This window comes from Bidens hawaiensis, unplaced genomic scaffold (genome assembly GCF_021521415.1).
Source record: "Bidens hawaiensis isolate Kalapana, Puna unplaced genomic scaffold, B.hawaiensis_p1.1 tig00002265_1, whole genome shotgun sequence".
Lineage (NCBI taxonomy): Eukaryota > Viridiplantae > Streptophyta > Magnoliopsida > Asterales > Asteraceae > Bidens > Bidens hawaiensis.
The window spans coordinates 2,828,820-2,853,558 of NW_027491120.1; the positions used below are offsets into that span (position 1 = coordinate 2,828,820).

General features: G+C 34.0%; 1 protein-coding gene across 1 annotated transcript; it reads right to left on the bottom strand.

Moving 5' to 3' along the window:
* Positions 1–23,502: 23,502 nt before the first annotated feature.
* Positions 23,503–24,397, bottom strand: LOC143613273 (secreted RxLR effector protein 161-like). Its single transcript, XM_077087031.1, has 2 exons — positions 24,277–24,397; positions 23,503–23,879 (listed from the first exon to the last, which is right to left on the bottom strand). Exons 1-2 carry the CDS (start codon positions 24,395–24,397, stop codon positions 23,503–23,505), a joined length of 498 nt encoding a protein of 165 aa, XP_076943146.1.
* Between the last annotated feature and the right edge of the window lie 342 nt (positions 24,398–24,739).

The following is a 24,739-nucleotide window of genomic DNA, read 5'->3' on the forward strand; positions in this document are numbered from 1 at the left end:
TAATTTGTGTAGACTATAACAAACTAATTAACTTCTTTTGATATAAGACCAAGTGTAGTGGGGCGATGAAAAGGGCGAAAAGAGGCGAAATCTTGGTGGAACACCGCCCCTCTGGCGATTTTTAGGCGAAAAGGGCGGGGGCGGATTGTTTTTGTCGCCGTGGAAGAAGAATAAATATTATTATTTTATTTTGTTTGTGTGTGGGGTATGTATATATATATGTATATATATAACATATATATATATATATATATATATATATATATTATAATACTATTTGTAGCCCCTACACTATTATAGAAATTCTCATTCCTTGCTGACTGGGCGCCACACGGCGCAATTCGCCCCCATTTGTATCCCCTCCACTACGCATAGCCTATAGATTGTTATTTGTTTTTCATTTCTTAAAAATAAAAACATAAAACTAAATGTTTTAATTTCTTAGAACTTTAGCATTTTCCCTTTTCTTATCTTAATATAAAAATGATAACTTTTTAGTTATAATGTTTTATCTTGATTTCTCTCGGGTTTATAAATAACAATGATTAATAAATAATTATATTTATCTGTTTATATAATATGTAGCTTATCTTTTTTTATATGTATACTAGTTCATATTTTATTTTGTGCATAGGAATGTCGTATTAATAATTTTTTTATACACAAAGCTTATTTATATATTAAATTTATATATAGAGCTTATGAATATTATATCGCATAAGTAAATTTATGTGTTATTGCCACTTGGCCCGTGACACATTGTCTGTCGTGATCAATATAATTTTGTTGTGTTTCTATAATCTGATTTAGTTTTATCGTTTTATTATGTAATCCGACCCGACCCGACTGGACACAAATGGACTTAAAACAAAATAATATATAGCGATCAATAACCAACCTGAAAAACTTCTGACCGCTGTGAAAATAAATCATAGATCCACCACTGTTTATATATCTGTACTTTAATAAATTATTACAATAAATTGAACATGGCTCAATAATAGAGCACTCATTTTACTAGTGAGTAGTATGGGTTTAAACCTCATTATCACCAATTTATATGGAAGACATGAGGGATGACTCTTGCTTGTCAGGGTTCGAGTCCTGATCTCACCCGGTTTTACCGGCTTCTCGTTGTCGTGCCGTTTGGCGGGCGTGGGGGTAGGGTTTTATTCAGGGAATCCCTCAATAGGTGGACCGCTAGGGGTTCTGTACGTCCGGACTCGTGACCGGCTCAGGCTATCTTTAGCCAATGGGGTCGCGTACAGAGTACCCAGCGTTACTTAATTAGTCGATCCAAAAAATAAAATGATTGCAAAATGTGAACACGTGTCACCTCTGGTTCAATCATACCTTGACGGTCAAAGATTCTAGCTTTGTATCAAGCTGATAATGTCCCAAATTGTTCTCGTCTTAGTAACGTCGCACTCTGTTTTAACAAAATAATAATACAACATTCGTAACACTTAACATAACTTGAATGTCTTACATGCTTCAAAGAAATAAAGAGGTGCTTGAAAGGGAAAACCCAAGTAAGCACTTTATTAGGTGTATATTTTTTGACGAAGTTTTAACTTCTAATAAAGTGATTATGTGTGGACTCCTTTATGAATATGTACAAATTATTAATGTATTTATGGCTGGATTAAAGTGTTGTTATCATAACGGTAAAGTACAATTTAAAACTTTGATCGCATTGCCACTGTCTTTACTCTGTTGTATGATAAAGTTGATAAGGCAATTAATAGCATGGGTTATAGACTTATAGGGACATAACCATTTACAAAGCCACAAAGATATGGCAACAATATGTAAGATGCCTTGTAGTTTCTAAGTCCGCTTCGTAGCTTGAAGATGATGCAAATTTGAAGTTATTAGGAGGATGGGGAGACTCAATTCTCTTTAAAAAAAAAGGCGATAAATTGGAGGTGTAGGCCCCACATTTTTTTAATTTAGTTATAAGATTGTATGCTTTGTTTTAGCTAGTTAAATTGTCACGTCACTTATGTGTACCTTTTAACAAGTGAATTGTAGTTTAGCTAGATATTAAAAATATGTGATTGGCTAAAATTGTATGCTTTGATAAGGCAATTAATAGCATGGGTTATAGACTTATAGGGACATAACCATTTACAAAGCCACAAAGATATGGCAACAATAAGTAATATACCTTGTAGTTTCTAAATCCGCTTCGTAGCTTGTAGATGATGCAAATTTGAAGTTATTAGGAGGATGGGGAGATTCAATTCTCTTTAAAAAAAAGGAGATAAATTGGAGGTGTAGGCCCCACATTTTTTTTAATTTAGTTATAAGATTGTATGCTCTATTTTGGCTAGTTAAATTGTCACATCACTTATGCATACCTTTTAACAAGTGAATTGTAGTTTAGCTAGATATTAAAAAAATGTGATTGGCTAAAATGGAATGAACCCCACCTTTTTTAGCCCTCTTAGGTGTTAAGGGAATGGCGAGAGGAGAGCGGCTAGTTTGGCACCTCTGGGTTATGCCGTTAAGCAATATATAAATGTCTTTTATGCCGTTAAGCAATTTATAAATGTCTGTAAACCATTTTTTGAAAATGGGTTTATAGACATTTATAAACCCATTTTCAAAAAATGGTTTACAGACATTTATAAATTGCTTAACGACATAAAAGACATTTATATTTTTAATTTAGTTATAAGATTGTATGCTCTGTTTTGGATAGTTAAATTGTCACGTTACTTATGCGTACCTTTTAGCAAGTGAATTGTAGTTTAGCTAGATATTAGAAAAATGTGATTAGCTAAAATGGAATGAACCCCACCTTTTTTAGCCCTCTTAGGTGTTAAGGGAATGGCGAGAGGAGGGCGGCTAGTTTGGCGCCAGCATGTTGTTGTGGTTGGCAATTGGTCAAAAGCTTAAGTGGATGACGCAAGTCGCCACCCCATTTGGTGCACCCATAATATTGAGCCTAATGCAACACTAGTCATGCTCTCATCTTTTGATAAGATAAAACCCTCACTGTAAGATTAAATATATAACATATATATTTATATATATTTATGTATAACCATCATAATCATTTATATTATAATAGATCAAAATATTAATTATACCTTATTATATATTAGTTTGGTAATTGTTGATGGAGCGTATTACCCAAATAAAGGGTTTCCCCTTGGGTGTATATATAGAGAGATAAATATTAACATCATAACTTAATCACACACACATAACAATTTTGTGTGCCTCCTTTCTCCTAAAACCAGGTTCCTCTCAAGAACCCTAATATCATCCTTAACTATACATCCTTAAGGGGAACTCGATCAAGTTGACAACCATGTCGTCTACATCCTTCTCTGTTGCGGTTACTACTCTCACTGATGTAACAGGTTCGTAGGTTTAATATTTATCATGTTTTCCATTGGCTTACATGAAGAACTGATCAACATGTGGTATCAGAGCGATGTTGATTAATCAGTCGATCATGTTTTCCCTAAAATCTGGAATTGAGTCAAAAGACATAGACTAAAACTTGATAAAACCTAATTTTATCGGTTTCTTTTTTCATGTTCTATTATGAAAAACAATATATGAAACTGTTTAAAATCGCTAAAATTCATATTTACTTAACCCTAGTATTTTCAAAATCTGTTAAAATTATGTTTAAAGATTTCGATTCCAGTTTTTGTATATGTTTAATAATTAAAATTTTTGACGATGTTCTTCGTGTTCATCTTAATTTTTGAAAATTATAACATATTTTGGTTCAAATCTGGATTAAAATATGTTAAAGTTAATTTAGGGATATAATTTTTCAAATCTTGAATAAGTTATATTTTGGGTATTTTCTTAAAAGATTTGAATCCCACTAAAATATGAAATAGATATAATTGTTAATCCTTAAAATATTTGAACCAAATCTTATAATTATCCTTTTAGTTTTTAAAATCTGTTTAGGGATCAACGAGTTTACAGAATTAATTTTATGGGTTTTATTAGTTTTTGTGTTTTCAGTTTAAATAGGATAATATTAATTTTTTGGATTTTAGAGTTCTCGGAATTTAAACTTTATGGCCTTATACAGGTTTTTTTGGAATAGTTTTTCAATCTTTTTCCCGCAAACACGCTAATTTTCCGAAAACTCCTTACATTACCCGAAAACCAATAATACTCGAAAACCTTTAAACCAAGAACCCATATCATCCGAAAACTATAGTTTATCCGAAAACGTCATTTCTCGAAATCCTTAATTTTACCTAGAAAGTTTTTGCTATTAACTCGTTAAAATGTTTTGTAAATACCTAAATATTATAAAATTTTACAAAACATAAAGGTTTAACTTGATTGAACTTTTGATGTATCACTTATGCCCAAAGGTGATGGGTTACATTTACCATATCATTCAAGTCTAAGTGAAAGCTTTTGTTAGTTTTTGCATAACATGATACAAATGTCTCAATTTTGCTCAAAGGTGATGTGTTACATTTTTATCTAGCGAAACTAACCCGTGCATAATTAAAATAGTTGTCTCACTTCTGCCCAAAGGTGATGTGTTACAATTGCTTTGCATACATACTTAAATAAATTTTAATTCTGCCAAAATGTGATTTATTTGTTGTTTAAGTAGAATTTTTAATTATAGTCTATTAGTTTATGTTAATAATAGATATATCACATCTTCAATAAAATTTAATAATCCTCACATTAATTATCATTCATTAATCTAATGATCATAAATTTTAATTTGTATTCTTTTAATCTTACTCACTATAACATTCTTCTATAAATAACGATTTCATCCAAATTATCCACTCTAATCTCAAAACACAATTGAATTTTGTCTCATATAGAGTTTTATTAACATTTAGCTCTTCTCGTTTGAATTTTCCCTCAAGACATGATATGACAATCATTCCGTTCTTTCTAATAAAAAACATTATATTGAAAATTAGAGCACAGCAAATGGAATATGTGTAACACAATGTTTCTTATGATAATCAAGAACTCATTTAAATAAATGCTATCACTAGAGTTATTCTAGATTTAGATTTTCCTAAGACTAATCAAAATAACTCATAAGATTCATGGACTCCTTAAAAATTCTAACTATAAGGTTAAATGGCAATAATGAATACATCATAATGTACAATATCATGACCCGTAAAATTAAGGGTTCACATATGAAAATTAGTACAACCTTATAGTACATTACATACTAAAATTTTTCAGTAGTACAATTTGGTGCTTTAAGAATCAACTATAACACTCATAAGTAACAAAGGAAAATGAGTGTGTTGATCAGCAACATATGTACAAGAAAATAAATGTCTGGTACTGGAAATAAGATGTTATTCAACTCACATCACTAAAACCTAAAAGAGGATAATTCTAAGGTTCATAGACAAAATACAAGTACTACTTCCGGCTTTAAGTTCTCTAAGGAAAAGTCGTATTGCAAAAATATGCCATTAGATTAGACATATGCATTACAAGACTATCCATAATTTAAAAGAACAACTAACTTAAATTGATAGTTGTATATTAATCATATTTAAGTCTACTAATCCTAATATTCTCATTAACACATGATTGGTTGAGTCTAGTTCTATATGTTTACCCGAAATCAACAAAAAACCAACACGAATGTTAGTGACAAATTTAAATGTTAAGGTTATTAGAACCACGATAAACTGTCTTCTAATTATGGTTTATGATACCTTACATATTCTAGAGATTAATCAGAATTCGGTATCAATACTTAAGCTATATTTTGACAGTTATGAGGTTTACATAGCCAATATAAAGTCACTCTTACCTTAAAATCTCATATTATTTTTTATCAATATTTGGATTGAAACATTTTTAAAATAGAACAAGATGATACTATATACTTTCATAACTTTTGTTATCATGCAAATAAAAACAAAATTAGCAAAAGTCAAATGATACGTATAAATTCATCCATTAAAACCAAATATCATGAGAAATCATGATATCGTTGATAAGGGTGATTTTTTATATAATCTTATTCTTAGTGATTTTAAATCATGTGTTAGATGCCCTAAACATTATTTTGCTTAAAAAATAAGTATGAGTCCACCAGAAGTTATATTTCACTTATATCCGTGGAACTTATTCTAATGGAATATTCAGACATATTTCTTTTATCCTTTAAAAAGTTATATACTCGTATTTAATCTGACTTCTATGGTTCATGGTTTTAAAGAGATCCATTCATATATACCTAATACGATTTTTTCTAAATATGTCCCTAAGTTTATTATGACATCTGGATGTTAATGAAATCAAATCAAATATAACATATATATGAGAAATTCCCACATCATGTACCTCATTGAAACTCCTTATGTAGTTTTTCTAGAGATATTAAATATCAGTGGGAGCCTTAAGTATCTCAATCATAACTTACAAGGTTTGCAAGAGGTGTGTGAGTAAAAACTTGATATTATCTCAATTACACCTCTTGTACAAGACACTGCTCCATCACAACACTATTTCATCAAAACTTATCTTTTTAGAATTTACTACTACTACTCTTACCAAAGTTTCATTTGGCTTAAACGTGGGCCAATTCAGATTTCTTACTAAACTAATCCTTACCAAGAGAAACTGCAACAACTTACATCATTAACTTGTTTCTCTATTAGAATCTATTGGTATTTAAATATTGACCATAAGCATGCTAATTTCCTAAGGGTTTCTAAGGTCAGTGGGAGCAATAAAAGTCCTTATAATGAATTGTTAAAAGTACAAGAGGCGGGGCGAGAGAGTCATTAAATTTTACTCCAAATTTAACTCCAATTACACCTCTTGTACACCATACTGCACCAACTCTTACACACTTAGAATCCTGAAAATGATAGCAACCTAACTAAGAGCTACCATAAAACTGAGACTTTTAAAATTACCCAATAATCAACTCAGGAGGCCATCTAGGTTTTAAAACCTACTAACATTGATGATTATGTAACCTCCATAACTAAAGTTGAAATGGATACTGGAAAGTTTAATGATCCTATCCCTTATAATTAAATCATTAGCATCAATCACAATTGACTCCATAAGTCAGCCTAACGTTCTGAGATTTGGTTAAATCACCTAAAGGTGTTCATGACTAAACTAAATTCTAATACAAACGTTAAGACACTAAGAAGCATAATTGATCATTAAAGGTATTATTCAAGAGGGAATAAATCATCAAGATTCTTATAACCTATATTATAAAACTTTTCATTGAGGACCATCACTGTTCAAGTAGCCTATAATAGTTAAAGAGCTACGTTAGAAGAACATTGACGCGAGGTCGAAGATTCACTAAAAAATAAACCGATTACAACTAATTAGATAGCGTTAAGCGGGTATCGAACACAAAGAGTTTGTGGAAAATGTGTTACTAAGTAGCTATGAAATTTATCTATATTAAACTAAGTGCAAAAATTAAATTCAATGATTTGATTTGGTTGTTTGATTTTTATAACAAAAAGAACTAAAGCAAATAAACGAGTTTTAAACAATATGAGAAGCAATGCTCTCCCCCGATTTTAGGTTTTCAATATTGATAATGCTAACGTGTACTTTTAGGATGAACTACATAGACATAGTTCGTGAGATTGTGTTTGAAAGTGATTAAGGAGGACTAAGTACTTGGATTATAAAAATGCAAGGTTGTCACTCGATAACCAGTTTAATATATTTAACCCTAATTCTCTTCTAATAAATCTCGATTTCCTATGGCACAAAGAACGGATAGTCAAGAACATGAATTTATACTATATTAACAATTACAAAACAAACTCACAATCACCAGAGAAATACAATCATATGATCAAATTACTATCCCACAAATAACATAAACGATTCACAAATAGTCAATTGAAACCTTACAATTCAGAAGAGAACATAAAGAGGATTAGCCAAGCATCATTAGGTTCATCATCCTTTCGATTAAAGTAATTAAATGAATCACAAAACCAAACTAATGATTACATTCCACCAACTATTGTTCTTGCACTCTCAAAATCGTCCTTAAGGTGTTCTAGCATGAGAGACATGTGAAAAGACACCAAAAAACGGAATAAAAACCACTTGAAATCGGCAGTTACGGCTCGGACCGTGGCCCACGGTTCACACCGTGGGTCACGGTGATGTTCTTGAAAAGTTGAACCGTGGCCCACGGTTCACACCGTGGGCCATGGTGGCCTCAACGGTGCTCTTTCTGCCACGGCACGGTCCTTTCTGTTAAGTTTGTGAGCCATGGTGGACTTCAGCTACATACTTCATTTTTTTCCTTCTTTTCGACCTTCTTGACTTGCCGGTTCGTTTGGTTTCTTTGTTATACACCATAATGACTCCGGAACTTCCTTTAAGCCCGAAATTAACCACAAAACAGTAGTTATCCATTTCCCATGAAATTAACACTTGATGAATGGAATTTTATCTTGATTAAGCACACTTACGGGTCATCCTCCGATGCACTCGTCACATTCCCACACTTAACCGTTTCTTGCCCCCAAGCAACACCTCAAAAATTATTTTTATCATTTTTAACTTATAACCACCAATCTTACCACAATTCCGGTTCGGTCAAGGTCCCAAGTCATACCTATTCCCTCATTTCTATCGGTTTGCACTAGTATACTTGATTTTCTAATTAAACCATAGAGTTCTTGTAACATCCTACTTTTGATTATAATAATAAATGAAATTTCCTTATTTGATAGTGTGTCGTTTATTGGTTTAGACAATTAACTAACAGAAGACGGGCTTGGACTTTAGAAGTTGGAATAAGAGATGGAATGGGCCTTAGGTCCATGGGCTTAAGGGAGTATAAATACCCCTTAAACCCTAACCTTTCCATTTTATCCATCTCTACACCATAGTCTACACCTTGGAAAACACACACAAACATTATCCTTTAACAATGCAAATCGTTTATTTAGGTTCAACTCGTCTAAGGTACGTTTATAATCTGAAATCATTTATTTAGGTTCGAATTCATCTAGGAAATATTAGATCTGTATGCATATGGTAAAAACGAATCCAACAATGCAAATCCTACTGAAATTCGTTAACGTTTGCTAGGTTAATTGTCAACCTATAGAACCCGTAACAAAGATGCACAAATCGCACCCTTTAAACACGAATGTATGGCTTATTGGACACCTAGGGTTTGTAGGCGATGTGATTGCGAGTTCAATGATACCAAATCATGTTATTTCACTAAGAATCGGGGGTTTAATCGCATATATGAGGTCTGTTAACTGTTATTGTTCTTGACGATTTTGGGTCAAAGTCTGGATAAGAACTGTTGATGATTCGTTAGGGTTGGGTGATTCGTTACCCGGTCATAACGAATGGGACTCATTTGTGTGACTTGATAACGAATCAGCCCTTAATTCGTTAACTACCCATTCGTTAAATAAGATAACGAATCTGGTGATTCGTTATAGGCTCATTCGTTAAATAAGATAACGAATCTAGTGATTCGCTATAGGCTCATTCGCTATGCTGAGATAACGAATCAAGTCATGTTCAGATAACGAATTGGAATGACGAATCAGATGGTAATAAGGGACAAATCTGGATAAGGAACTAAGGAAGGTTATATAACGAATTAGGCTTAATTCGTTATAGAAAATGAGTTAGCAAATTAGATAATAAATTAAAATCCAAATGGAAAATGTGTTAAGGCAGTTAATGAAAATAAATTTTTTCCAAACTGACCTGACAGCATAACCCCAGCCAGGGGCTCTGCCCCTTAGACCCCGCTAGGGCCTGTCGCCCCTAGAACCCCGCTGCCAGGGGCGCTGCCCCGGACCCCCGTTCGTTGTGGGTTATAATTAAACTAGACACATGATATAGATAGTAATAGTTAATTGATATATGTAATTGTTATACAGTTAGTCGTGCACAACTCAAGAAAGGAATAACTATAAATGGTGAACGTAACCGCATTCAGGTGAGTTTCTAGCCCCACTTCCTTGTTATGTTTTCGGGGCTGTGTGCATACTTGATGTGATTAGTTAATACACTTACCTTAAGTAGTAAGTGTATGTCTTATATGATTAATGTGTGAATGAATGCTTGATGATGCATGAACGATCTTCGGATATTGCATGTCTCATCAAGGGATAGTTTAAAGATATGATTGATATATATATATATATATATGATATACAAATGATGTATGTACGTATGGAAGTTATAATTACGAATGTAGAGGAATGTACGGTTAGAAAGGGAACAGACCCTAATAATATCCGCGAATGAAGGGAACGGACCCTAATAATATTCGCGAATGCAGGGGATGGACCCTAATAATATCCGCGAATGCAGGGAACGGACCCTAATAATATCCGCGAATGTAGGGAACATATCCTAATAATATATGCGAATGTTCGAGGACGGGGTATATGTATATGTGTATGTATAAAAGGAAAGAAAGAAGGTATGATAGTTTGAACGTACGAAGGAAGGTAAAGAACTATGTATGTATATGTACCTTCGGGTGCGTATATATGAATGTGTATGGACGTATTGTATGTTACCTGATTAACTAGAACTCACTCAGCGTAGCTGACTTTTAATATGCACGCAGGTGAGTAGAATGAGGCAGCTGGCTTGAGGGGGGCACATGGCGGAAGAATAAGAGTCTGGCATCTGAAGACTTGTTATGTTATGTTTTAATTTTGAAAGACAAGATGAATGTTTTAAGACATGTTATGACTTAGTATTGGAATGTTATGAAAGTTTTAATATTTCGTGAATGTTTTAATTAACTCTGATGTTTAGAACTGTGTTTATGAGTAAATCCAACGTCCAAATGTGAGGCACCAGTAACGGGGCCTTACAGTTCTAACCGAACCTAACATGCTTTCAGTTTTTACCCATACATAACACACATTTACACATTAAGCCTCTTCTTGGTGATCATACTTACATTTTCATAAATAATCAATTCTCCTCACATACGCTTGTACAATCGTCAAATCTCCACCTATGTAAATGCTTTGACATAAATGCAAATCAAGAGGGCTTAAAACAGGTTATAATGGGGCCAGGTGTAAGGGTATGGAAGAGAATATTTAAAGTAGCTCAAATGATCCGATCCGACTTATTACAAAGCAACTAAGTAAATAATGAAATAACCAACTATATACAACACTAACTTCTCTCTCTTTTTTTTTCACTATATAAGACTTGAACATTGCATACTTGAACATTGAAAACACAAATTTATTTTTTATTTATTTTTTGTAAGCATAAAAAACATAATGCTTAATACATCCTATTGATAAATACTAAAACAATTACAAATAAAACTATTAAGTCGGATCGTCTCGCAATATAACACCGGGGTTGATTGAATGAAAAAATAGGCACAACAAAGTTTTCTAAAGGAACCAACCCCATGCCCCTCTCATTATCCACGTTCATATATGTAATGTATGAGGCTCAACCCCCAAAACCGACACTTGAACACATCCAGACGATGCTTAACTTAAGTGCCCCTATCACTTTTGCACTCATGCCAAGCTAAGATCTCGAAATGGATTAATTGTACAAGTTCTATGGGAGAATATCAACCTTCTCACCAATCATTACTTTCTCAATTTACAAGTTTAAACAAACATGTTATGCAAGTTATTACACAGAAAGCATGCTAACTTTGATTAGAAAACTACATAATCTCCTTTTAAAAACAATTAGGCACATGTTATTTAGGGAATTGTGACCATAATAAGGGACCAAAACCTTACCCCGCCATCTTACCACTTTCCGGTTTCTTTAAAAAAAATTTTAATTTTTCATATTTGTTTTTATTATTATTATTATTATTATTATTATTATTATTATTATTATTATTATTATTAGATCAAACGATAATTTTCAAACAGACGAAATTTTACTCATCCCCACACATGTAATACATTGTCCCCAATGTACGGTTTTAAGAAAAATGAAAACAAACTACATCTTAAAAATAACCTTCTTTTTAACACAACCCATAATACTTAATCATAAGTATTCCGTCCTCCACACATCCACCCAAAAATAAATAAAAACAAAAATGATAACAACTATACAGAAATATACAGAACGATGTTCACCTGGTAAGACGAGACTCAATCAAGAGTAAGGCGGTTGGGCCGGCCCGTAGATGGACGTCATGAAGTCCGAAAACTGCCCAAAGTCAAACGCCCCATCGCCGCCGCTACTGCCTTCTCCTTGCAGTGGTGTTGGTGCCATTGATTGCATAGGATTTACTTACATTGAGTGATGAAGAGGTGGTTCGGCATAGCATACAAAGCCATCATACGGTGGTAAAGTCGTGTAATCCACAACTGGTGGATCCGGTAGAACTGGTTCCCCTGCATGCCATTGTTCATGCATCTGTCGATTCTTATCATCCAAATATCGCATGTTTATCTCGTGCTCCCACCCGTAAGCTTGAGCACGGTTCCACATCTCCATTCTCCCATGTCTCTCCTCTTCGGCCCGCTCAACATAGGCCCCCATGAAGGTCTGATGGTCAAATAATGCACGCTACTCATCCGAATTTTCATACGTTGAAGCTTATGCCTTTCCACCACTTCGTTCATTGACCCCACATGGGCCCAATTATTACTATACGAGTCATAACCAACCGAATAATCCCAACCCCCGTGTTAAGAACTGCTACCACCACCCACATCCATGAAATCTGGCTCACCTACTTCCTCCACTTCTTCCACATCCTCATCTACCTCAGCTTCTACATCTTCTCTTATCACTCTCCACCTCACATTATCACCCACAAGCTCGTGATGTCTATCAGTTTGTGTGTATACCCACCCCGGTAAATCCGACAACTTGAACTCTTTGAACTCCTTGGTCATTCCCACCGAATCCTCATTTATCACACCATGATTCTTTAATAATGTCATGATCAGTCAACAATGCGGTATTAACTTCCGCTTGTTGCTTTCCCGGCCGATCCAAATGTTGTGCATTATTAAATATCGGAAAGAAGTGAGAGGCTTCCCGAACATTAACGCGTACAACACGGGAATATCACTGTTCCTTACTACCGAAATGTCCCCCCGACGGGGCTCCACATTGTATAAACAAATAGACATCAACAATTTTGCCTCAACCTTTAGGTCCTTTCTCCTAATCTGAGTACTCAAACCTCGACCTCCTTTAAGAACCTTTTCTAGCATGTTGTGCCATTGTGGATGCTTTTCGGGACTTTCAAACAAATCTTTGACATAAGGGTACACATATGAGTTGCTTGGTTTATTGTCAAATAGAGCGATCTGATTGAGCGTGTCAAAGGACATCACAACTTCATGTCCACCCACCGTTCCATTCAATCTCATGTCGGACCCCTTCTTGTATGCGGGACATCTCAACGTGGACACCCACTCTTCAATTTCTCTATCATACAAAGTGTTACTCTCTCCATCGTAACACTTAAGAGTTGCTTCCCAACCTAAGTCCTTAAATCTTTCAACTAACCCGAATGCCTCAAACCCGGGATCCGTTACCTCTTTCTCGCACATGTACCCCTCGATTCGATTTTTCAAAGTGGCCATTTTATCAGTGAATAACTCCACTTGTCATTCCAACGCGTAATTTGAAAACACCCCACCTCTCCAAGTGGGTTTTTCCGTTGGTACATGTACTCGTGCTTGTTCTTCATGTAGTTTTTGCCTCTTTGCTTGGGTTGCTCGACCGCTAGAAGATGATGCCTTCCCCTTTCCCTTATCCGAGGTTCTACCCATCTACACACAACAAACAACCCAAACAAGCCAAGTTAAGTCAACATATACCTCCCCACACTTGCTTGTTACTATGATTGTGGATAATCACTCGTTAATCAATTTACCAAAAATTTCAAGAATTACTTCAACACATGATTTCCAACTTATCAATATAACAACCATATGTTTGCAACATTTATCCACTATCTACAACCATAATGTACAACCATTATAATAATTACTCAAACAAGCAAGTGGGTATATAGTTCAAATCAAATCTACCTTAACAATTTTTCAATATGTACAAGAAAATTGACCAAGAACATACCTTGAGAGTTGAATAAGATGAACACTAACTCTTTCTTCACACAACAACAAAAACCCCCAAAATTTCTTAAGAAATTTGTCAAACCTTTTCCTCAACAAACGGATTAACACTTAACAATGAGTGGAATTAGTCTTGTTATTGTTAATCCTCACGAAAATCCAATGAAAATAGGGTCAAAAATCATTGAGTTTGGTGGTGATATGAAGAAGTTAAGATGTTGAGAGTTAGGGTTTGTAGAGATGAATTGGGAAGAAGATGGGTTGAGATGGTGATAATAGAAGTAAACAATGTAAGTTAGGTGGAATATGTGTGTAGATTGGTTTAAAATTAAATTTTTATCTTGTTTTTTTAATCTCAAACCCGGCTCTATGATGCAGTCCCGCCGAACCGTGGTCCACGGTGTGCCAGACTCTGTTTTTCCGTCTCAGGTGGACCGTGACCCATGGTTCACACCATAGGTCACAATGTGATTATGTCAAAACGAACATATGGCACCGTACCGTGGTACGAGCCTTCACCGTGCCTCATGGTTAACCACCGTGGGCCACGGTCTACACCGTGGTCCACCGTTCACTTAAATTTTTTTTATATCCAGAAAAAGAACCAAAAATAACAAAAATGATCAAAAAAATTACTTACCAAATCAAAATCTAAAAATTAAAATTAAAATTACCCTACTCCCCATGAAAAACCTGTGTTGTCCCCAACACGGTAAAGAAATTCATAAAAACTTCCCCACACTTGATTTGGACAAACTCCAAAGTGAGAAATGTAATTTTTAAAACCAAAGTTGACAAAAAGCAAGACTAAAATGTACAACATGCATGGACCTTTACTAAGTAGAAGCATCCGGTGAGCTTAGGAAAAAACTCACCTTGTTATCTTCAAAGCATATTGAGATCTTTACCTTCTAAGTATGGTTTGAGTCGATGTCCATTCACAACTTGTTTGACTTGATTTTGCATATCTTCAATCTCCACATCACCAAACTTCCCTACTCTTGTGATGATATACGGACCCATCCACTTACTTTTTAGCTTCCTGGGAAACAATTTGAGTCGCGAATTGTACAACCATACTTTTTGCCCAACTTCAAATGTTCTCTTCCTTATCTTAGCATCATGCTCCCTTTTAAACTTTTCTTTATACGTCGAGGCACATTCATACGCTTCATCCCGGATTTCCTCTAGTTCACTCAACTTCAACTTCCTCAACTTTCCGGCTTCATGATAATCCATATTAACACTCTTAAGTGCCTATAATGCCTGGTGAGCCAACTCCATTGGTAAATGGCACCCCTTTCCATACACCAACCGATAAGGAGTGGTACCAATCGGTGTCTTGTAAGTGGTTCGATATGCCCATAACGCATCATCCAACTTAACCGACCAATCTTTCCTATCCACCCAAACCGTTTTCAACGGCGCCAAAATTTGATGTGAGGTCGAAGACTCACTCAAAAATAAACCGATTACAACTAATTAGATAGCGGTAAGCGGGTATCGAACATAGAGAGTTTGTGAAAAATGTGTTACTAAGTAGCCATGAAATTTATCTATATTAAACTAAGTGCAAAAATTAAGTTCAGTGATTTGATTGTTTGATTTTTATAACAAAAAGAACTAAAGCAAATAAACGAGTTTTAAACAATATGAGAAGCAATTCTCCCCCCCCCTCCCCCCCCCCCCCCCCCCCCCCGATTTCTGGTTTTCAATATTAATAATGCTAACATTTACTTTTAGGATGAATACTTAGACATAGTTCGTGAGAGTGTGTTTGAAAGAGACAAAGGAGGACTAAGTACTTGGATTATTAAAATGCAAGGTTGTCACTCGATAACCAGTTTAATATATTTAACCCTAATTCTCTTCTAATAAATCTCGATTGCCTATGGAACCAAGGACGGATATTCAAGAACACGAATTTATACTATATTAACAATTACAAAACAAACTCACAATCACGATAGCAATACAAACATATGATCAAATTACTATCCCACAAATAACATAAACGATTCACAAATAGTCAATTGAAACCTTACAATTCGGGAGAGAACATAAAGAGGATTAGCCAAGCATCATTAGGTTCATCATCCTTTCGATTAAAGTAATTATATGAATCACAAAACCAAACTAACGATTACAATCCACCAACTATTGTTCTTGCACTCTCAAAATCGTCCTTAAGGTGTTTTAACATGAGAGATATGTGAAAAAACACCAAAAAACCGGAATAAAAACCACTTGAAATCGGCAGTTACGGCTCGGACCATCCACGGTTCACACCGTGGGTCACGGTGATGTTCTTGAATATTTGAACTGTGGCCCACGGTGGCCTCTACGGTGCTGTTTTTGCCACAGTACGGTCCTTTTTGTTGACTTTTGGTTAATTGGACCGTGGACCGTGAGCCACGGTGGACTTCAGCCACACACTTCATTTTTTTCCTTAATTTTTAACCTTCTTGACTTGCCGGTACGTTTGGTTTATTCGTTATACTCCATAATGACTCCAGAACTTCCTTTAAGCCTGTAAGTAACCACAAAACAGTAGTTATCCATTTCCCACGAAATTAACACTTAATGAATGGATTTTTATATTGATTAAGCACACTTAAGTGTCATCCTCCGATGCTCCCGTCAAACATTAAAACAACTTTCCCTAAAAATCAGCTTACATATTTATATTTTCATAAAACAACCTAAAAGTTATTAACTGAAGGTCAAATAACATTTATTCTATAGGTCAATAAAATCCATATATGGGTTAATACAAACATCAAAATGTGATGAAATCTTATACAATTATTTTCATAAAAAAACAAGTGGATTAATGTACCTACCTTAAAATGAGTGGGAGCAACTAAAAAAACTTGTCCTTATAAAGATGACATTTTTCTGACAAGTATATATTACATAAGTCAAAGCATTGTTCACACACTTTGATATTATAGATCTCAGAGATATTCCTTACACATGTAACAATCAATACTGCTTTACTTTAGAGGATAATAGGAACACATAGATTATTTCCTTATGCTTCATTAAGTAGAAGCCTTATATAAGTTCAAGTCTATACTCGTTTAGATATTACTCAAATTTGCAACACACTAGATATGTCTAGAATAATGTGAAGCATCTAAAAGAGTACTAAGATATCTTTAAAAGAAACGAAAGACTATAATTTAAAAAGAGGAAGTGATAATTCAAACCGGTAAATTACTCTAAACTTTGTCATATTCAGAGATAAGAAAATGTATTTTTCAGGATATATTCTTATGTCAGTATATAAATCTATCTCATGGAGGAGTCATAATGAACTGATAACAACAATCTAAGTTATAATGACATAATATGTTGATTAATCACAACACAATTAGCAATAAATGTTATTGAAACTTTATCAGTGGACTCATAAGTTTATTAACTCCATATAAATAATATATTGAAGATTTACTGTGATAAAGTCAACTAGCATGTTTTCTTAAATAGTAACAGTTTGAGAAGTGCTGCATTAAAATTTCGATATGAAATTAATTATTCGTTTATGAGAGAATTGAGGAATCTAAATTTTCGTATCGAATACATTCATGATATGCTTAAGGATCCAATAACTAAAAGTCCCACCCATAATATTATGAAAGCGCTTATAATAATGACGGATTATTGATGACTATGCGCAACTGCAAATCATACTATGAATGATTAACTATTAAATTTCCTCATCGGTTTTGATTTTATACGTCTCTTAATATGTTCTGCATGCATAAGACATATAGACGAATTAATATACAAATCAAACCATCTGAAGTGCTTACTTGAAAATTTTGATCATAACTACTTAGGTTTTAAAAAAGGACTGCAGTATGATTAATGGGGGTCTTGAGCTGATGTTCAATTTAATGACTGTATTTTTCTGCTCCAGTAAGTTTAAAGCTAAAATGAGTGTTAGTTCCTGATCGGGCTTATCTAATATTTATAATAAATGATTACTCGGCCAATTGAGAGAATGTAAGATTAAATATATAACATATATATATTTATATATGACCATTATAATCATTTATATTATAAGAGATCAAAATATTAATTATACCTTATTATATATTAGTTTGGTAATTGTTGATCGGTCATATTACCCTTACTAACTAATAAAGGGTTTCCCCTTGGGTGTATATATAGAGAGATATATATTAACATCTTAACCTAATCACACACACATGAGAATTTTGTGTGCTTCCTCTCTCCTAAAACCGGGTTCCTCTCAAGAACCCTAACACCATCCTTAACTATACATCCTTAAGGGGAACTCGATCAAGCTAACAACCATGTCATCTACATCCTTCTCTGTTGCTGTTACTACTCTCACTGTTGTAACATGTTCGTATGTTTAATATTTATCATGTTTTCCATTGTTTACATGAAGAACTAATCAACACTCACATGATTGATGTAACAAACAAAAACCAGATCACTAAGGATTTATGTATCTCGTGACTATAGATATACATGTTCGAGTGATTACTGTTCTAATATCCTCTTCTCGAAATTTGATAGCATTCTTCTTATGTTTTCTTTCTCCTTTTTCATAAACGTTAAAATAACTTAAACTTATCCAACAAGTTTTTTTTCGCTTATTCGGTGGAACAACCAACATCAAACGCATTTTTGTATGCTAAAGGATAAAGTATTTTTTTCCCCTTTTCTTCTGAATTATTGGGTCGAAGAAACAAATTTTAAGAAACATAAAATAAAATTTATTAGAATGAGAACCGAACGTGTAACATTAACGCCTTCTTGGATTTTAGACCCATTGCATATGCATAACTGTAATTAAAAGGAGAGTTATTGGAAAACTTAATATCAAAAAGTGATAAAAACTAGTATCCAAAGAGAAACACCCTTAATCATGTTAGCATCCTAAATTATAGGCATCATGTCTACACATACAACGCCCTGCTTGAGGTGCGCGCATATTATTTATATATGTGTAATCCCTCGGGTGAGCAAAAGTGAAATTGCATTAATTTTGACGTTATTTTACTAATCTCGTGAAAATAACGTTAAAAGTGGCGGAAGGTTAATCAGGCATCATGTGGTGGCGTTGATAGCCGAAAGACGAGGGTACATGCACCAATCAGCCGGTATCCCGATGATTGAGTGCTATGTGCTTTATATCCAAGGCTTGATGCAAAACTACTATCGAGCCGGGGGTCTCACCGGAAGCAGCCTCTCTATCCCTATGGGGTAGAGGTAAGGCTGTCTACATCTTACCCTCCTCGGACCCTAACATAGCTTTGCTATTGGTGGGATATACTGAGTACGATGATGATGATGATGATGATGATGATGATGATTGATGATGATGATGATGTCTACACATACAATTCTTCTCTTTTGTCAAAGCCGTGCTTATTAACGTATAATTTTATACCAATATTAATAGACACGCTTATTAATTATAAAACACCCTCTTTTACACCATTAGCATGTTTGAATCGTAACATGTATAAACCCTAATAAACAAACCATCAATAAGTTCCTAGATATTTAATCACAAGGAGTGTTATGAGGTAAGGCTAAGGTAAGCAATGACAATGGTAGAGACATGAGGAAGATATGAACAAGGCGTGCAAAGGTAAGTGACAGCTAATGATGATCGTTTTAAGCATATAAGTAAGTTTGTAAGTAAAAAAAGGAGATAGTGAAAGACTGAGTGAAGTCAGAGGGCTTATCATGTAATTTTCAAAAGTTGTGTTTGTGTGAGAGAGAAAGAGACAAAGTCTGACTCTGGATCACCACCCGACAAGCCATCTTAAAATGCCGCTTTCTTGTCTCCCTTTATCAGTTTTCCCATGTCATCACTTCCAACCCCTCTTATAATATACGCAAGCCCTATTCACCCCCTTCAACTTTTCTCTTATAATTTCTATCTGATACTTTGAATGTAATAAATAAAATGGTTATATAACCGTCGCATTTTCTCTGCCCCACTACTTCAATTATCTTTCTTTTTGGAACGGTAAATTTTATTACGAGTCGCTAGAAACCAGGACACAACCGACAAACAATTACAATTTCATAAGTGTATTGCATGGTTTCTCGTATTTCTCAACATATATATATATAGTTCTTAATTAAACATGGCCTCTAGGTTCGTCAATCTAAAAGTCGCTCAAAACGTGTCAAAGTGGGTAGTATTTTCTAATTTTTATTTTTTTAAATATAGCATTATTATTTATTACTTCGTGGATACAATATAATAGCTATTTTCTTAAAAACAATCTTGTTTTTGGTTATAAAGTTATTCGTCATATATGTTTTAAGGTGTTTTCTTTAGAATTAATTTGAGGAATGCTGCCTTTCTTGTTGAAACCTCCAAAACCACAAGTTGCATAAACAATTAGAAAAGTAAAAACAAGTCACTATAGCAAAATATCTATAAGAGTTAGATGGAGATTCGGATAAGAATAGAAATAAGAGAAATTTATAAAATTTGAAGACGAAGAAGGATATAAATACTCCAATGTGATTGCTCTAAGGAAGCATTCCACATATAAATTCCTCTCTAAGGATTCTTTCACCTCAAGTTCCTACTAATTCCATTCATGAATTCCCTTCTGATTATTGCAACTTTCATAACACAGTTTCAAGTATCGGTATTGCGTTCATTGCAGCTCTAGATAGGTTGTTGTGCATCTCTCACATGCTAGTACGCGAACCCAAATAAAAAAAATATATTAATAAGAGCATTTTCATCCCACTACTCATCCCTATCTCTATAATTACACTAAAAAACATTATATTTCTCTCTCATGTTTAATTAAATAATATTTTTTATACCTTTATCAAATTATCATTACAGTTTTCTCTATCCTCTACTCACAACCAATCCAACAAATATTAAAAAAATAAATATGGGCAAACAATGTTCCCCAAATATTTCCCAAAATTTACAGAAAATCACTACATTTATTTTTCCACCCTATAATTTACACTTACAACCCCACCCTATAATTTACAAACTTCTCACAAAATAAGAATGTTCTAACAGTTATGTATAATTATTTGTGCCGATAGTTGGTGAAACACATTTTCACCTAGTGACTGACTCATTTTTCAGCCAACTTTCAGAAAAGTAGAATAATCTATTTAAAACTACGAAACACAAAACAACTCTAATATCTTGCAAGAGTATACAGAACAAATATAAACACTTTCACTTTCTTTTATCAACGGCCCAATTCTTTAAATGTTATAGTATTTACGTATATAAAAACCATCAAACTAATTTATTCATATAGGTTTTTATTCTCTATCACTTACCTACATGAATGTAAGTTAGATTACTTATTTACTTTGCCCTTGAACATGTTTGGCAAATCTAGCTGGTAGCTGTTAACTGAAGGTTGGAAGCTGGTAGCTGTTAGCTGTAGCTTTTAAATATTTAGGTGTTTGGCAGAGTAGCAGAAGCTTTTAATAAAACTAGCTAGGTTCCTGCGTAGTGCGGCGGAATGGGCGAACAACCTAACATCAACCGCATAATCAGTGTCGGTACATGATTCACCTGATGACAGTGCATACATAACCTGAATGTAGACGTGTATCATGAAAAAGCAGTAAGCTTGTAAATGATGTCAAAAATCAACAAACAAAGCTGAAATATACAGTAATTTCAAATAAATAATTTTTTAAACCAACATATTTTGATATGAATCCCTTTCTGAACATGCACTGTTCTAATCTGAAACATGTTATGATCCCTTTCGACTCAAAAGCGCACCAACACGAATCGAACTAATTTAACCCTTTTTGTATAGACTCGTTCTGACCCTAATTTGGTCTTACACGTGACTCAAGTTCGTCTGACTCGACTCCTAATTTGGTCTCGAGCTCACCTAACTCGACTTTTTACCGATCCTACCCGATAATCACGTAGTATGTTAATTTTTTAAAGTTAAAGAAGTATAACAATATCATATTTAAATTAAAGAGAATAAAATGCCCGTTTTTATGATGTAATTTGTTTAAAAAATATTGACGTGTGAAAAAGTTAAAGCTCTCTCACCTGTAAAAAAGGGTGAAGTTTGTCACCCTTTTTTATTGCTCATCATAATTCGTAACGATCAGTACATATAAGACTATAAGTATAATAATGATTTAACTTATTTAAAATAAGCTTGATCAAGAAATAGTTATTATATATCCCTGATTTGTTTTATATTTATTATTAATGATAGAAATAGTTATTATCATTGATATATTAAATAAATTGTATTGATTTGTTCTTTATGTATATAATAGAAAACATGAATATTATAATAAACATATGAATAAAACATACTTGTCATAGCAGAGAGAGAAGCTACAGCTGATGAGAAAGATCCATACGACATGATGGTCAGCTTTGTCGAGTTCCCCTCTAGGATGTATATTAGTGATGAGGATTAGGGTTTTTGAAAAACAGAATAATATAGAGGGAGAGAGGGTGACGAATTTCTAAGTCATGTTTAGGGTTACGTTGCATGATGTTAATTAGCTTGTCCATATATTTATATACACCCAAGGGGAAACCCTTGATTAGCAAGAAATGGTAATTTGGTCCATCAACAATTACATAGCTAATATAATAATAAGGTATAATTAATTAATTTTGATCTATTATTATATAAATGATCATGATGACTGTATATAAATATACATATCAACATATTTATTCTTACATTCTCCCACTTGCCGAATAATCATTTATTATGAGCATTAGATTAGTCTGCAGATTTTAACACTCATTTTAGCTTTATACTCAAACCGATGCAGAGAAATACAGTCATTGAATTGAACATCAGCTCAAGACCTCCATTAATCATACTACAGTCCTTGTTTAAAACCTAAGTAGTTATGATCAAAATTTTCTAAGTAAGTCCTTCAAATATTTGATTTGTATAATAATTTGTCTATATGTCATTACGCATGCAGAACATATTAAATGACATACAAAATCAAAACTGAGGAAATTTAATAAAATGTAAATAAGTACAATATGCAATTAAATAAGGTCTTCAGTAAATCACATATTAGCAACATGGTCTTCAAAAACTTTAGGTGGGAGACCTTTAGTCATCGGATCCGCTAGCATATTATGTGTACTAATATACTCAATATAAAGTTTATTTTCCTCAACTCGTTCACGCACGAACAAATACTTTGTATCAAGATATAAACCAGCTCCAGTTGAACTGTTACTATTCGAGAAATTAACGGCAGCTGAATTATCACAATAAAGCTTCAACGGTCTAGAAATGGAATTGACTATTTTGAGTCCAAAGATCAGATTTTTAAGCAACATGCCATGACATGTAGCATTATAAATTATATATCCTGCCATCATAGTGGAAGTTGTCGTCAACTGTTGTTTATGACTCCTCTATAAAATGGGCCCGCCTGCTAACATAAAGATATACCCCAAAGTGAACTTCTTGTCATCTTTGCATTTAACAAAGTCAGAATCAGAATAACCTGCCACTTCCAAATTATCACTTTTTCTATAAGTCAATTTGTAGTCTTTCGTCATTTGAAGATATCGAAGCACATTCTTAGCCGCTTTCCAGTGTTCAAGGCCAGGATTAGTCTGATAACAGCCTAATATTCCCGAAATATAAGCAATGTTTGGGCGAGCACAAACCTGAGCATACATACGGCTCCCGACTGCTAATGCATGAGGCATCAATCTCATTTGCTCCTTTTCAACATCTGTTTTCGGACGTTGGAATGCCCCGAAAACGTCTCCTTTAATTACTGGAGCTGCAGTTAGGTTACAATGTTGCATTTTGTAACGAATAAGGACATGATCAATTTAGGCCCTTTGAGAAAATCCCAAGATTCCTTTGTGTCTGTTTTGGTGAATTTGATGCCAATAACATAAGAAGCATCTCCGAGATGCTTCATGTCAAAGTTATGTGAGAGTAATCACTTCGACTCTTGCAACATGTCTAAACTATTACTTTCCAATAATATATCATTTATGTAAAGGACAAGTATAGTAAACTCCCACTCATCTTGAGGTAGGTGCATTGATCCACTTGATTCTTTGCAAAACCTTGTTTCTTCATGACTTCATCAAACTTTAGGTACCATTGGCGTGATGCTTGTTTCAACCCATATATTGACTTTTTGAGCTTAGAGACTAGATGTTCTTTACCTTCAGGTTTAAAACCTTCAGGTTGTTTCATGTACACTTCTTCGTCTAAATTGCCGTTAAGGAAAACGGTTTTCACGATCATCTGATGCAACTCTAAATCAAAATGAGCTACTAGGGCCATAACGATCCTTAATAAATCTTTTGGAGAGACAGGTGAAAAGTCTCTTGATAGTCAATTCCCTCTTTTTGAGTGTAGCCTTTTGCAACCAATCTCGCTTTATAGCATTCAATGTTCCCATTTGGATCAAGTTTTGTTTTAAACACCCATTTACATCCTACGGGTTTGACACCGTTGGGCAATTCTACCAAATCCCAAACGTCATTTTTCCTCATGGAGTCAAGCTCATCAATCATCGATTATATCACTGCTTAGGGCTTCGTTATAAGAGATAGGATCAATAAGCTTTCCAGCGTTAGCTTCAGTCAGGTAGACATAATCATCAAAATTAGTAGGTCTTCTGGA